Below are 15,864 nucleotides of genomic sequence, written 5' to 3' on the forward strand. Positions count from 1 at the left end.
TAATCGAAAGAAGCTCATCGGGCAACGCTGCGAATCCCCCCATGTTGAATATTCAGTAATGAGGGCTTCAGAATGTAATACCAGTCATGAAATTTTCTGATGGTGAGTGGTTGAAGAATTTTTGATTGCGTTGAAAATGTGAAGAGTGGATTTTTAGGCAGTGAAGTTATGGCGTAGAAAGAGCAAGCGAGATGGTGTGCGATTAAAGGATGCGCACTAATGATACAAACCTCTGTGCTATTAATGCTTTGCAAAAGGTTCAAGGGGATAAGCTTCAGAACAAGTTGCCAATCGGCCATGATCCGGCCTCTAGCTCCAGCTCCTCGATTGGTATTGACCATATAGGTAAGGGAACCTGCCTTGAATTTCCACCCGAATCTTCATAAGAAAACTCATTCCTATATGGTGAGTTCTATAGCTGACATCGAGTCGTGCTTTATGCAGATGAAACAGTCTTTCATTAAAGACTTTTTCGGCTCCGTGCTTATGAGCCAAGACAACCCACGCAGCCAGCCTTTTCTCGGAAAGATTTTTCAGCAAATCAAATATACTGTTCTTCTGCATCTCGGCAACAAACAGCAAACGAGCCTTCAAACGCCATTTTTCCATACACCAAACGAAGAAAATAGAGCCTGGACAAGAAGTCAAACGCTTTCAAGGGCAATCTCCTGAACCCATGTCTTCAAGGTATACAGACCGTTGAAATAGATAATGCTTATGCAACGGATAAGAACCTTGAGCTTGTGGAACGACACTTGAGTCCATTGAAACTCAACTCGGTGAATCAAAAATACTCACATATGCTATAGAGCCGCAGCATTTTTGGTGTCAAAATCCCAATAGCTCAAGTTAAATTCAAGTAAGTCAATAGTGACGCATATTGAGGCTTGTGAGTTTATTCCTTCAAGCCTACGATAGTCCAGGTTGCAGTTGTATGTGAGAAGCTTTCGATTCCAGAATCTATCTGGGACATCAAGAGTGTTGCAAACATCGAGTCCCCTTCAATTTTGACGTATTTCTCGACACTGAGATGTATTCCGACATGGGAATGCTTTTAGACATCGAAACCCTGCACTTTCTCTGCTGCACTGAATACCCTATATGTCCCCTCTTTCTACTTTAACCAGACTGAAAAGAACCATGGCGTAGCTTTGCTGTAGGCAAAATACAGTCCTCCGAGCCTGATAACCTCAAGGGAGTCAACAATGGCGAATTTTCACAGACATGAGGACCCGCCTATCGAAATTGGATAGCGAATTACCTTAGTAAAAGACAAGATGAAACCATAAATATGTCGCCTCCATTACTATCGCCATTCAGGCTACTCCCAGTACTCCATTAGAGCCAGGCGAGCAGGTCAAGAATAAATACGTAGAGGCGTTCGACGCTTTGGCTGGAGCGTCCCCTGTAGGCTTCGACCAGCTTGACATAAACGCTCCGTTGGATCTCTCCGGCGATCCAATAGAACAAATACAAAAGCGCAACGGTAACATCATCGGTTTTACTGCCTGTTCGACCACCAGTACAAGTACCGCCTTTCTTACCGATTTTCCCAAGCTTTCCAAGACTAGTGCCTCGGCAGCCAGTACCTCAACGCCTAACTTTTCAAAGCCAGCATTCACGCCACCATAGCCACCTGCTTACAATGGGGGATGTCGTCCAGATTATCAATTGCAGTGCATGGACATAAACATGGGTGGAATTAGGTCAGTCGATCGACGGGTCGCCCTCCGTACATTAACGCATGCTGTGGACCTGTACATACCCGACATGCAATAACATAGTCGATATTTAGAGAACTGGATATCAAGATGGAGATCAACTTTAGCCTATTCAATATATTCATATGACATACAAATTCAGTGATGATCAGAATGAGTGCCACCCTCTTCACCCCGATCCAAATCTCCCGAGTCCGTTGATTCCATACAGTGAGGAAGTGGCTCTCAAGTCTTCTTGATTCGAAAACAAAGTTAAACGATTGCTCTACAACGCAGCAACCTCCCTTCTGTTCTGCAAATAGTCCTTCCCAAAATTTGACTGCGATATTCCAGAAACAGCTACGGGAGATGTAGACAATTAATATGTCTCCTTGGAATCGGAACACAGCTTTGTTGTTCTTAGAAGCAGCATACTGGTCATCACTGGTGATGGATGATCATTTGGATAGATAGACAAAGTCGGAATATGGCTGCTGCTATCAAAAATACGGAATCGTCGTTGTCCTCTACGTGTGATGATGCATTGATTCTTATTGCTGTCAATTATCATCATGCCAATATGTACAAGGCTTGCAGAGTGTACTTGCCTTGCAGCAGTAAGCAACACATAAATTACTCCTGACATCCAAGACTTCTGATGATTAGCGAGTTTTAACCCCTAACGAGTTTCTTTGTTCACGATTTTTAGTTTCCCGCTAAGATAGACTTATATACATGGACACTGAGCCTACTTTGAAGAATGTGCTCTCTGGATCTTAGATTTACCACTCAGTTACCAAAAACAGAGAACCAATACACGGGATCTCAACTATTCAATTCAAAACGTATATACAACCACATAGATCCAACTAGAACTTAATAAGTAGCAGCCAATCTCTGTACCAAATACTCTCCCGAATTAATCCCCTCATACTTTCTCTCCCCGAGCTCCCCTCCATACGTCCCCTCAATTGCCTCAATCATTCGATCGAAGTTTGGATTACAAAAGTACGCAATACTATATCTCGCCGGATAGATACCCTCTTCCGGAACCTCTTGCCCCTCCTTAGGAGGCGGTTCCACAACCCTATGCAATGTACTCCTAATGAAGTCATTACTCCACCTCGCCAACAAATCTCCTGCATTAACTACCACAGTTCCCGGCACTGGCGTCGCATCAACAAATGTTCCTTTGGGACTCTTTACTTGGAGTCCTCCTCTATCATCTTGGAAAAGAAGTGTGATACTCCCATAATCTGTATGCTCCCCAGCTCTAACTTGCAATTTATTTTCCTTAAATACACTTGCTTTCGCAGGTGGATAGTGTAGTAAACGAAGTGTATTATCACCCGCACTTGTGAAACCATCGAAATAGGATTCGGGAAGCGACATTCCAAGAGCAATGGCCCGCATGACATTTATATGAAGCTCCTTGCACAAATCATGGAACTTCAACATCGTCTCTTTGAACTCTTTGGCATCGGGGTCTGAGGGAGTAACAGCAGGCCAGTTATTAGGTAGTTGTTCTTGACCTTCTCGTCCAATCTCAAAACTCTCTTTCAAATCTGGGGCTTGGGCTTTCAATTTCTCAACCTCTTCTTTATCTGTGAGTGTGGTGGTTTTCTCGCGACCATGAGCTACATATCCGCGGTTTGCGAGGGGTGTGGTCCAGGCTAATGGATCTTTTTCAGAAGAGGGACGAGCGAAGAATTTGGCGGATGTGGAAAAGGTGTGGGATAGGATGGGTGGGGGAATAGGGTGGTGGGAAAGGTAGATAAATCCTGCGGTGCGGAAACCGTGGAGAATGGATTGAGCAGTTTGGAGACGTTGCGAGGGAGTGCCAGTGAGGAAGTGGGAGAAGTTTATTATCTGTGAAGGAATATTGTTAGCATCAGGGTAAGTGTGGATGTGTGTCGAGAGGAGGAGAAGAGTGGAACGCGGATCGAAATGACGGGAGATTTACAGGTATGACGAGATTATCGACATCCACAGCCTTTTTTACTTCTATCGACATCTTGTCTAATGCTGTTCTTCAATATTCACAATATCGTCGTCGGTGCCAAAACTAATAACCAGACAAAATTACGTTTCTACTAAGAAAGTTTATATCACCCAAACCCCTCACTTAAAAACGCCGCACGCGGCCAAAGCCGTTCTCCGCATTCGGTCCAATGCCAGATAGTATGTATCTACTCTCCAAAAAGGGCAGGTAATTGATTCAAAAGGGAAGAGTTCTGATGAGCATTTATGATTCAATGATAAGATAGGGTTGTGATCGGGATTTAAATAGGAGGTGGGGTTGCTGGACAGGGGAGTACTGTTGCGGGGTAGGTTGATCTCCAGCTATCTTGATATTGTCATGCATTTTATTACATACTAGATTGAATTACCATTGTATGACTGATCAAGTGATTTCGAAATATGTGTTCTCACGAAGAGTGAACTTCGCTTCTTTATGTTTAAAATCTTCTACAAGATCTTTTCGTGGATTTGTCTCATATTCTATTCCTCGTCCTTTCTTCTAACCTTATTCCACTGTTTCCTCTACGCCGAAGATTGCTCAAAAATATCCATCAAAATGTCCTCCTCGGTCCCGATAGTGGATATTCACACTCACATCTATCCGCCGTCTTATATTGAGCTTCTCAAATCGCGCGATGAAATCCCTTATATAAGACAATTTCCTCCGGCGAAAGAACATCGATTGGTTATCTTACCAGCAGAGGATACACCAAGTACAAGTAGGGGACGACCGATTGGGTCTGAATAGTAAGTTAGAGTGTTTCATTTTATATATCTTGCTATTTTGAGAGATCTTAATAGTAAAGTCAGAGAGACGGGGAGAGGCAAATTGACGGGGTCAATGAGATGAAGAATGTATTTGTTGTGTTTGTGGTGGAGGAGAAGACTGGCGAGATGTCGAGGTCAAGTGACCAGCCTCCCAAATGTCATATCCAGCTATACAATTTCAAAGTATTGAACTTCATGTTGGACAGACAATCGATTCGAGATTTATTTCTCGGTAGTCTACATAAGACAAAAGCTCTTCAAGAAACCTCACTGCCTCCTGTTCTTCCTACCTCTCAGCATTATCCGCAATGAAACTCTCAATTTTCCAATTTTCCGAACTAATCCTCTAAACCTCTAGCTATGACATCTCCGAAAGAATTGACTTCATGAACACCCACTCTATCCGCACCTCGATAATCTCCCTCGCAAACCCCTGGCTCGACTGGCTTCCCTCCACCACCGCCCTCCAGACCGCTTTATCAATCAACTCCGAAATCAACTCCCTCTGCGCCCTCCACCCCACGCGTCTCTATTTCTTCGGCACGCTCCCCCTATCCGCCCCTCCATCCTCCATCCTCGAAAGCATCGCCCACCTCAAAACCCTCCCCTACTGCCGCGGCATCATCCTCGGCACCAGCGGACTCGGCTCCGGACTCGACGATCCCGCTCTCCTCCCCATCTTCAAAGAATTGGCCGCCAACAACTTCCCCATCTTTCTGCATCCGCACTACGGACTCCCAACCTCGGTTTTCGGCCCCAGAGGAAATGATTACGGTCACGTTCTTCCTCTCGCTCTTGGTTTCCCAATGGAAACCACCATCGCCGTTACCCGCATGATTCTCTCCTCAGTGTTTACTTCCGTACCGGATTTACAAGTCATTCTAGCGCATAGCGGTGGCACCCTTCCATTTCTAGCAGGGAGAATAGAAAGTTGCGTGCTGCATGATGCGCATCTAAAGGCGGAAGGAAAATTAGCCGAGGGCAGGCAAACCATCTGGGAAATCTTGAAGAAGAATATCTGGTTAGACGCGGTAGTTTATGGAGATGTGGGGGTGCGAGGAGCAGTTGGGGTGAGTGGTGCGGATAGAGTAATGTTTGGAACCGACGCGCCGTTTTTCCCACCCTTGGATGAGGAGGAGGAAGGGAAAGGAGAAGAGCCTAAGCAGTGGCTAAGTGTTTCCATGAATAAAGATGCTATAAGTAGCGCGTGCGGCGCGGGAAGTGAGGAGGAAAAAGCTATTCTGGGAGGTAATGCGATTCGACTTTTTGGGTTGGATTTGGATGCTTCTGGGTAGATTAGCTCGGTATGGATTGGCATCGCATATCGTACATTAATATATCATATATTAAAAGCTCATAGCATAGTTTAGAAGAGCATAGCATAGCATACAGAAATAAAAGTACAATTTGAAGTTTACAAAAAGTAGAATTATGTCACAGAACACATTTTACTATACATTCCATATACTTCTACATAATATCGAGGTAGTCAAGGTCAACTGCTCAAAAGAAAACAAAGTGAGACAATTCAATAGATGAAGAGATATTCCAGATTCTATATTTCTATCCCAATCTCACCACACACCAATATCCACATCATCTCCCTCACCTTCTTCTCAATCCACCTCATCCCACCTAGCCTCTATCTTCATCTCCATCTCCATCCCTATTCCCATCTCTATTCTTATCCCTATCCCCATCTTTATCTTCATTTTCATCTCTATTTCTATTCCCATCTCCATCCCCATTTTTATTTTTATTTCTATCTTTATTCTTATTCCCATTTCCATTCTTATTCTCATTCTTATCCCTATCCTCATCCCCATCTCTATCCTCATCCCCATCCCCATCCTCATCCTCACAACCACAACCACAACCACAACCCCAATCACCACCCCTACCCCCTCCACATAATCCTCCTCAACCTCTCTCTATCCTCCTCCCCCCCAAAAATCGTCTCAATCCCACTTCTCGCCAGCTCACAAATCGCATTCCTGTCAAGATGGAAATGTTTCGCTACAAGTGCATATTCCTCTGAAAGTTTACTTCCAAAGACTCCCACGTCGTCGGTCTGCGAGATTGGGTTTTCGTTAGTAGGTAGTTTTCCATAGAAAATAGAAACTTTTCTTCGAGGTTTCTAATACGATATTTCCCACCCCATCCCATCCTATTCCATACTACTTAGTCCAGCTCTCTACGCCTCCTTTGTCCTAGAAATCGTCGGATGAAGTAAAATGAAATGAAATAATCAAAAGAGAAAATTGAAGAAGAAAGTAAAGGAAAACTAAACACATACACACAAAATCACTTTCGCGCCTCTCGCCCACCACTCCCCAAAATGATGATCTTCATACGTGCCTACGATCATTTTCGCATGAACATTACAACTCAAGCAGAGTTCCAATCCTACTCCCATCTTCTCGATTTCCGGTTTGAGATTTTCGGGTACGTGGATTACATGTCCTATTCTATGCGGTTGATACGATAGAAGTGTTTTGAGTTCCATGCTAGTAGGTGCTTGTGCCACTTCTGCAAAATGGATTGTGATTTTGAGGCTGTATTTTTGAGCTTGGAGGAAAGCGGGTTCGAAGATAGATACATCGCCTACAGATGGGTCGCCACAGAGATCGATTCCTACGACTCCTTTGCCGTGGTATTTGTATGCTAGTTCCACGACATCCATAGCTGTTTGAGCATCATTTCGGCGGTCGATAGAGAGGATCAGGTTTGTTTTCATGGAACCGTTGGAGTTGTTGTGTTGGGCGATGCAGTCGAGGATTGTTTGGACGTAGATTTCTTTGGTGATACCTGCGGAAGGGATGGCTCGAGGTGTGGTACGGAGTTCAAGATAGATGACGCCATCTGCTTGAAAATCTGAAAGAACGGAGTTCGTGGTATAGATCAAGGAGGCAAGGTCGTTGACGAGAGCGTAAATATATTTGGAGAATAATGGAAAGAATCTAGAAAGACATGAAATGAGATATGGAAGGGTTGCACGAGGTTAAAAAGTGAAGTATCCATCGTTCGAATCAATAAATTGAATCCAATCTTCTGGTGCTTGAATAGCTTGTAGTGCTTGAAAAGCCAGAAATTCTCAAGAACGGTTTTGATGAGGCAAGTGGATTCAACACCTCGGAGAATTTGAACCTTGAGTCAAATGCAGAACAATTGAAAAGAATCACGGCTAGATAGCAATCCGGAATATCGTCAACCTGTAAGGCTACTATGGCCTGCATTTACGGTGTCCACGAATTCTTGAATGCTCCTAAACGCAATGGTTTGTTTGTCCCAGTATGCTCGAGGCGGAAAGTAGTGAATATAATAGAAAACAACTCACGTCTCAAGATCATAATCAAATTTATCAACTGGCATCTCAACCAATGGATCTTGCATTGTAGTCTCACCCTTTTCCCATTTCTGAAGCCATACTTCATGAAGACATTGTCGACTGATACTTCCACTTAGATGAGCATGTAACTATGTAAGAAGTATCTTTCAGCCTTATGTCAATCTGATTCATGCAGCCGTTAGGGTACCAAAATCCGGTGGGGATTTGACGGACATTAAATCATATGTACGAAGTATGTACAGTATGAATATGCATGTAACCTTTAAGACTTACTTCAATTTTTGGCAAGGATGTGAAATCAATAACTTCCGAGCTTGATGAATCCATTGCGCGAGAGTGGCTCCTTGATAATCTGTCTCGAATGGATGAAGAAGATGAAACTGCTGCGTACTGCGTAGAGTTGCAATCTAGTTTTGACTTTTGTCGATATAGTGTTTGTGTTGTCCTGGTCCTACGGATGTTTGTTTCCCTGAATCTGGAAGAGTTGATTGCTGCATGCACTTTTCTCATGCAGCAATAATTTAATGGTGCTAACCTTGAAAGCGGTAGGATTCCTTGATGACCAATTTTATTTCTGACGAATCAAATTCCATCAATGACTGTCAAACTTAACTTCGGGAGATCTTCCAATCTGAGAATCGGTAGATACTGAATTTGTGCGTATAAACTCCCCACTCCACTTTGCATAATGGGAAAGTACTCCAAAATTCCAAATGGATATCGTGAAAGAATTGTGGACTGGCTATTCGCCCAATAGGAATGATAGAAATGTTTCATCCGTTCTTTTATGAATAATTCCTTGTAGAAGCTCAAGCAAAGATGCAATTAAAGATACCTACCTATACCTGCTGGCCCAGTGCTGGGTAGTCCGTACATTGTAGAAACCAAGAGCGGCGATGACCACTTGCCTGCTGCATAGAGCTTGATTAATCTTCAATAACCGGGTCTCGAAATGATCTTGAGCCTTGAGGTCGTCGTGGTCCCCGTGCAGTGTCGCGGCAGATGAAGGGGTAACAGACTTAATTGCGCGATATCGTACCATTAAATTTGATGTCCAGATGGGAAAAATGGATAGATGGATACGATGATAAAGAGAAATAGAATGGATCAGATTACCGGAAAGTCTTTCCTGTTCTTGCGCCAAACAAAAAGGGACTCCTTATATGTTTCGACGGGATCTGTGGGATTCCCAGGAACGCTTAAGAGTTCCCAAACGACCAAAAGAGAAGATGATTTGATTACCTATCGATAATCATTTGAAGAGAAGTAGGGATATATTATGAAAGACGGAGTAGAACCTGCCTCAGCCTGCCATCCCAATCCCCGTCGATCCCAATAGTAAAATACCCGACCCTGATTCTTCTGATGCTTGAGTCTTGACCCAATTTGAAATCAAGTCCCCGATATTTATCCTGGTCGAAATTTAAAGAAACGGGAACCAAAGGGATTCCCCACGGCGTAGGTAGGTACCAGGTAGTACTTGGTACGGAGCAGTTGGGAGTCGGTACGCAATCGAGAGCCAAGTTTGCGGACTAATTGGTAAAACAAGTGACCCGTTACCCATCGTTGAAATCAATATATCAATATATCGATAAATCGATATATATCGATGCAATTGAAAGAAGAAGAAAAGAAGGAAACAATAATGTGGGATGGGGTAGTAGATATGACAAATGATGCATCTTCATGTGCGCTCTCAATCTCATAGGCCAACCTTTCGTATTAATTGACAGCAGGCTAAGCAAATTGGAGACCGAATAGATAATTGGATATGATATGTACATACTACATACGACTAGAAGCAATTTACCATTTGGTGCCCTGCTGATCAATATGCATCTGTAATTTATAGAAAAGAAAAAGTCCCACCGATAGAACCATGTTGCGACGTGCAGGATGCAAGCAAGATAGTACCGTAAAGGGAAAGTTAAGATCCTCTTTCTTCTGCCCCTTCTTCAACTTCTCTTTGCGTGGAATTGGACATTCTACACGATATAATCCAAGACCAAGAGGAGAAATGATATATACTTCTCTTTCTTGTGCTTGAGAGTTGAGAGTTGAGAGTGATATTCATAAATGATATCAATATGAGATAGGTCGAGCGCGATCATGATAAGAAGTAAGGTGGTGGATCTTCCAAGTTCCAACTATTGTTTTATGGAATGCCGCTGCAAGCAGATAGGACGGTAGTGAAAGCAGGTACAAGATACAAGTCAGTCCAAGCAATCTAGTGAGTGGTGTGTGAGTGGTGTACAGTGTCGGTACTCTGTAGTCTGTATCGTAGTCTGTATCGTAGTCTGTACATATTGGAACAATCGTCTTGGCCATAATACTTGCACATCCTCCACCTTGATGCTGAAAGAAGGGGGAAAGCGCTCTGCTAGGGATAATTACCTACCTACCTAGTAATTATTACCAACCTACTTATTAATTGCCTACCTCGGCGTTCTTGTAGCTTATTTGGAAATTATATCATCCTTCATTCATTCACTCAATCCACTTTGTATCAACACACACTGACAGAGAGTGAATAATTATTAAGCAAAGAGATACCTAGGTAGTAGGCTCGTAGGGTAGGTACACTCGTATACTAGCTACCTAGTAGTCACTTTATTTAATTTCCCCATTCTCCTTTTCTTTTTTCCTCTTACCCAATAGATAGTCGTGATATGCAGAATACCAATCGCGATGTATATAAAAATTCTCGTAGAGGAATCTGAGAGTCCGTAAATTGAATTGATATCCTTAAACAGTACATCCCTAGTAGGTAGGTAGCTTGCGATGGATTCGATCTACAGCCTTGATTGGTTTATTCTTCAGGAGAGAAAGAAGTTAATCGCCTTTGCTTTGATCTTGTGAAAGTTGAGGCTTGACCTGGCGAACCTGCTTGCTTTTATCTTACTTTTCTTCACATACCTAATTCATTAAACGGGGGGAGGGGAGGGGGGCTAATTTTCTATATTCACTGACCTGACAATCTCTGGCAATCCATGGAATCACTGATAATCACTTGAGCGCCTCACATTCATCCTCATACCTGTCTAGGTGCTTACCTACTACTTACCTAGGTATCTCGATTTTCCATCTACTGACTTGTGTACATACTACTCCTCTCCTGTTCTTCTTTCTCCCCTACTATCACCAATAATAACAAATTCCTCTCAGACTCTGCCTCTGCCTCTCTCTCTTCCCTCTCCCCCCTTCCTCGCCCGTTATTAAATTTGATTTCCACTAAACCCAAATCTTACCACTTCCCACCGGCTTCCTTCTCCCCTCTGATTTTAGCCCAGACCGAAAAGAGAGCTACAGCCCAGTAGAACTAGTCCCATCTCGGCCAATTAGCCGAGAAAAAGCAAGCAGCAACGCAGAATAACTGGGTGTTACTTGCACTGCACTACTGTACCTTCTAAATCAATCAATCATCCTTCTCCATTCCGTCAAGATTGCCTCTGCCTCAACTTTCTTCAACTCATCAGATCTGAGCGAAAGGAAACTCTTCCATACAAGCCTCGTTCCACAGTTGAAGAAGGAGAAGACAGACTTGGTCTTATTGTACTTTGATATACTTCATTTTAATCATTTCAACAAAGAAGAGAAAGATCTTTGCACTAATACCCGGCAATTGCCATAAACAATCACTCTCAAAACAGCACCATTCGATCGATACCATACTACGACACCACCCATCCAATCCAATCCAAATCAGCGAAAAGATTCCTCAATACCTCCGATAGCTGAATTGCTTACATTCAGCCAATTCCAAATCTCCGTCAACCAACACATTCGGGAAGAAGCTGTCATCCACTTGGTCGCAACCCCCTACAGCCTCATCAACAATTGAAACAATAACGATAATTATCAAGCTGAGATTCAATTGAATTCATAACTCACCCATCCATCAATCCGACCGAGATGTCGTCAAACTCGAACGATGTATCGCCAGAGGCGATGCAGTCGCGTATTCAACAAGCCCGTCGTGAAGCAGAGTCATTAAAAGATAGGATAAAGCGCAAGAAGGACGATTTGGCAGATGCAACGCGTAAGTAACAATTGTCTTTCAGCTCTCACAACAATATCCAATTTCATCACCTTGGTGTTGTTGATCTCTGCGATTGCATACTAATTAATAATGTTACAGTGATGAACCTTGCGAGGGCTCAACAAGAAGCTTTACCAAAGAATCAAATGATGAAGACTCGAAAGACATTAAAAGGACATCTCGCAAAGATTTATGCAATGCACTGGTCAACTGATAGGAGACATTTGGTATCAGCATCGCAAGACGGTAAATTAATTATTTGGGATGCATACACAACCAACAAGGTCCATGCTATTCCTCTACGATCTTCGTGGGTCATGACCTGTGCCTATGCACCAAGTGGTAATTACGTCGCATGTGGTGGATTGGATAACATTTGTTCGATCTACAACCTAAACTCAAACCGTGACGGACCTACAAGAGTTGCTCGGGAACTTTCTGGACATTCCGGTTACCTTTCGTGTTGTCGATTCATCAATGACCGAAGTATCCTTACGTCTTCAGGAGACATGACTTGTATGAAGTGGGATGTCGAAACAGGATCAAAAGTTACCGAGTTCGCAGACCATTTGGGCGATGTTATGAGCATCAGTATTAATCCAACTAACCAAAATACATTTGTTTCAGGCGCTTGTGATGCCTTTGCGAAACTTTGGGACGTTCGTGCAGGCAAGGCTGTTCAAACTTTCGCAGGACACGAATCAGATATCAACGCCATTCAATTCTTCCCAGATGGACATTCCTTCGTCACCGGCTCCGATGATGCTACCTGCAGACTTTTTGATATTCGTGCTGATAGAGAGCTTAATCAATATGGAGTACGTTTTCACCTTCTAGATTTCCTGAACTTCTCACTAACAACATCTAGCATGAATCTATTCTCTGTGGTATCACATCTGTGGCCTGCTCTGTGTCTGGCAGGCTTTTATTCGCTGGTTATGATGATTTTGAGTGCAAGGTAAGCTATTATCAAGCTAACCATTGTCAAAAAAAAGTTTGATATTAACCTCTTGCCTAGGTATGGGATATCACTCGCGCCGAGAAGGTCGGATCATTGGTTGGACATGACAACCGTGTCAGTTGTCTGGGTGTTAGTAATGACGGGATGAGTTTGTGCACTGGATCATGGGATTCATTGGTAAGTTGCGATAGCTTTCTGTTCTTTTTCCCTTCCCATTATCTCAAACTAACTTTTCCATTTCTCCCTTCAGCTCAAACTCTGGTCCACATAACTTACACTATTTTACTCCCACTTCAGCTCAAGGTTTGGGCCATGTAGATCTGGTCTATTATTTCGACGATAACGAATTTTCGTCGCATGCGGTGTCATTCTTCATTTGGCAATCCCATTTTTACTTAATCGCCCTCCCAAATACGACTTCTTAATATTCATGGCTTTCGGCATAGATTGGTCGAAGTCTTTACAGCAGTATCCATCATACCTCAGCGACAGATGGCCCTTTCCGATCGATTACTTCCAATACAGTAAAATAGCGGGCCCAACCAGTTGCGCATATAAGATTCTGTGCACAATAATTCTTCATTTCGATGTTCTTGTTTCTATGGGAGGTCCTATTGCATTGCTTTTTCATCAGCGTTCTTAAGCACTGGGACTTTGCGACGATATCCTGCAGAGACACTTGTTCTTTAACTTTACACTCTCAACACACGACATCTTCCAATTTTCTTCCGTGTCTTTTTCTTTTTTTTTAACTTTTATCAAAATCTCCGAGGGGCAGTTAAATGATTGCGGTGGGGGAACAGGAGGAGAATAAATACAAGGGGGGGATGGGTGACGAATTGCGAAGTCGACAGAAAGTTTCTCACAACTCTTTTGTGTGTGGTATCTGATAAACTGAGTTGGTATCTCGAAAGTGAACCTCCAGATCATACATTTGGTATATGCAATTGTTAAGTTGGTCAGGATGGAAGATGAAGAGAGGAGTTTCCAAGGGGGGACAGGACTCATAACTAGGCTCTGTAATGCATCGGCTTGTGAAGTACCACTGCAGCATAAGTTTAACAATTATTGAATCTGGCGTCGGTTCCATACAAAGCTTGTATTATAGTCTAATAATGCCCTTGATAGATATGTCTTTTCTCTCACTTTTTCTTTCTTCTCTTTGCATGGTGATGAAGTGTCTTTTATTTGCCGGGGCTTGGTGTAGGACTGGAGAATAGGAGTCTGGATGGAAGTGAACTGATACTTGAAAGGGCAATTAGTTGTTGAAGTGGTGTTATTTTAATCGAGTCTTTGTTGGAAAAGTTTTTGTAGAATAGTAAGTAGGCTAGGTGAAGAATCGAATTGACTGAATTTAATTGGACTGAATCGATAAATAATGATGATTATTAGGAGAGTGTATTGGGTTTTGGCTGTGTTGGGTGTGCTGGGTGTGCTGATTTTCTTGAATTTTGTGATTTTGTGATTTTGCTTTTACGTTTTGGGGAGAGGGGATGGGGGAGAGGGGAGAGGGGAGAGGGGATGTGGAGAGAATGAATGAAGAATTGGGTGGAGAGGGAGAGAGGGAAGGGAGGAGGGAGAGAAGGGGAAGGGAGAGAAGGGAAGGGGGAAGGGAGAGAAGGAATGAAGAATTGGGTGGAGAGGGAAGGGGAAGGGAGAGAAGGAATAAAGAATTGAATAGAGAGGATTGTATATAGATTGATAATTGATAAGTATTTTGAAAAGCTTGAATTTGCCTTTCTACTTGTTTTTTGTTGATTTTGGGGTGGGGTGGGATGGGTGGGGGAGTGGGAGGAGGAAGGGGAGAGAGGTGGGAGAGAGGGTGGTATAAAGAAGAGGGAGGAAGATAGAAGGGAGATAGATAGTGGAGAGAGGGGGGAGATAAAGGGTGAGAAGAGGGGAGAGAGAGGGGGGGAGGGGAGAGAGGGGGAGAGAGAGGGGAGAGGGGGGAGAGAGGGAGGGAGCGGGGGAGAGAGGGAGGAGGGGAGAGAGAGGGGGGTGTAGAGAGGGGAGAGAGGGGGGAGATAGGGTAGGTCGGAGGTGGTAGGTATGCTGGATATGATGGATATGATGGATATTATGGATATGATGGCTATGTGTAGATGGATTGATGGATTTGATGGTTGCGTGCGTGTTATTGTGTTTGTTATTGCGGTTTTGGTGGTTGTTTTTTTTTGAATGGATAATGGAAGTTGATTAAGGGGAGGGGGGGGGGGTGGGGGGTGGTGTGTTGAGATTGGGATTGAGATTGAGATTTGAGATTTGATGGTGATGGTGATGGTGATGGTGAGATTTGAAGTGGAGATTTGAAGTAGAGGGTTCCTTGTGTATGTTGAGGGATGGAGATGATTTGGTGGTGATGGGAGTCATGGGAGTACTATAGTGTAAATGTCGTGGGTAGGGAAGAAATAAGGAGGCTCGCTTAGATATAAAATGCGGTTCTTGAGAAGGGAAATGAGAGGGTGATAGGTAAGGTAATTAAGCTAGTTTGATATGGATGGAAGGTGGGAAGATGGTAATAGTGGTTGTTTGGGTGGGATTTGAGGGGTTTATGAGATTTGTGGGGTTTTGGGGAGGGGCGGAAGAGATGGGAGGAAAGGTTATGGAGATGGGCAGGGAAAAGGGGAAGGGAATGGGGATGGGGATGTGAAAGAGAAAGAGAAAGATTTGAGTAGATGGATTGGTGGATGGATTTGTTGAATGAATGAGGTGGATTGGGGAAAAAGAGGGAGGGGGGAGGATGGTTTAGTCTTTTAGCGGATGAATGTGAGAGTGGATGGGGGTTTTAGAGAAAGGCGGGGGAAGGTAAAAGGCAGGGGAAGGTAGGAGGGAGGGGAGGATTGAGATCGGGTGGTTGGATTGGATTGGATTGGATTGGATTGGATTGGATTGGATTGGATGGATTGGATTGGATTGGATTGGATTGGATTGGATTGGATTGGATTGGATTGGATTGGATTGGATTGGATTGGATTGGATTGGATTGGATTGGATGGATTGGATTATGGGTATAAAATATTTCTAT

At 43.4% G+C, this 15,864-nt stretch overlaps 5 protein-coding genes across 5 annotated transcripts; 3 read left to right on the forward strand and 2 right to left on the reverse strand.

The window, feature by feature from the left end:
- Positions 1-209: 209 nt before the first annotated feature.
- On the forward strand, positions 210-1,632 carry EAE98_004944 (uncharacterized protein; the record flags this gene model as incomplete). Its single annotated transcript, XM_038952565.1, has 3 exons — positions 210-345; positions 688-779; positions 1,321-1,632. 3 exons carry the CDS (start codon positions 210-212, stop codon positions 1,630-1,632), a joined length of 540 nt encoding a protein of 179 aa, XP_038811215.1.
- Positions 1,633-2,576: 944 nt separating this feature from the next.
- EAE98_004945 (uncharacterized protein) lies at positions 2,577-3,714 on the reverse strand (the record flags this gene model as incomplete). Its single annotated transcript, XM_038952566.1, has 2 exons — positions 2,577-3,569; positions 3,664-3,714. 2 exons carry the CDS (start codon positions 3,712-3,714, stop codon positions 2,577-2,579), a joined length of 1,044 nt encoding a protein of 347 aa, XP_038811216.1.
- A 564-nt stretch (positions 3,715-4,278) lies between these two features.
- Positions 4,279-5,785, forward strand: EAE98_004946 (uncharacterized protein; the record flags this gene model as incomplete). Its single annotated transcript, XM_038952567.1, has 2 exons — positions 4,279-4,469; positions 4,849-5,785. The coding sequence occupies 2 exons, from the start codon at positions 4,279-4,281 to the stop codon at positions 5,783-5,785; spliced, it is 1,128 nt and encodes a 375-aa protein (XP_038811217.1).
- Positions 5,786-6,387: 602 nt separating this feature from the next.
- Positions 6,388-8,166, reverse strand: EAE98_004947 (uncharacterized protein; the record flags this gene model as incomplete). Its single annotated transcript, XM_038952568.1, has 4 exons — positions 6,388-6,561; positions 6,787-7,450; positions 7,828-7,967; positions 8,113-8,166. The coding sequence occupies 4 exons, from the start codon at positions 8,164-8,166 to the stop codon at positions 6,388-6,390; spliced, it is 1,032 nt and encodes a 343-aa protein (XP_038811218.1).
- A 3,585-nt stretch (positions 8,167-11,751) lies between these two features.
- EAE98_004948 (uncharacterized protein) lies at positions 11,752-13,157 on the forward strand (the record flags this gene model as incomplete). The annotated part of the gene is made up of 5 exons (XM_038952569.1): positions 11,752-11,878; positions 11,978-12,696; positions 12,747-12,836; positions 12,897-13,016; positions 13,137-13,157. 5 exons carry the CDS (start codon positions 11,752-11,754, stop codon positions 13,155-13,157), a joined length of 1,077 nt encoding a protein of 358 aa, XP_038811219.1.
- Positions 13,158-15,864: the final 2,707 nt, after the last annotated feature.

This window comes from Botrytis deweyae, assembly GCF_014898535.1.
Source record: "Botrytis deweyae strain B1 chromosome Unknown BDEW_009, whole genome shotgun sequence".
NCBI lineage: Eukaryota > Fungi > Ascomycota > Leotiomycetes > Helotiales > Sclerotiniaceae > Botrytis > Botrytis deweyae.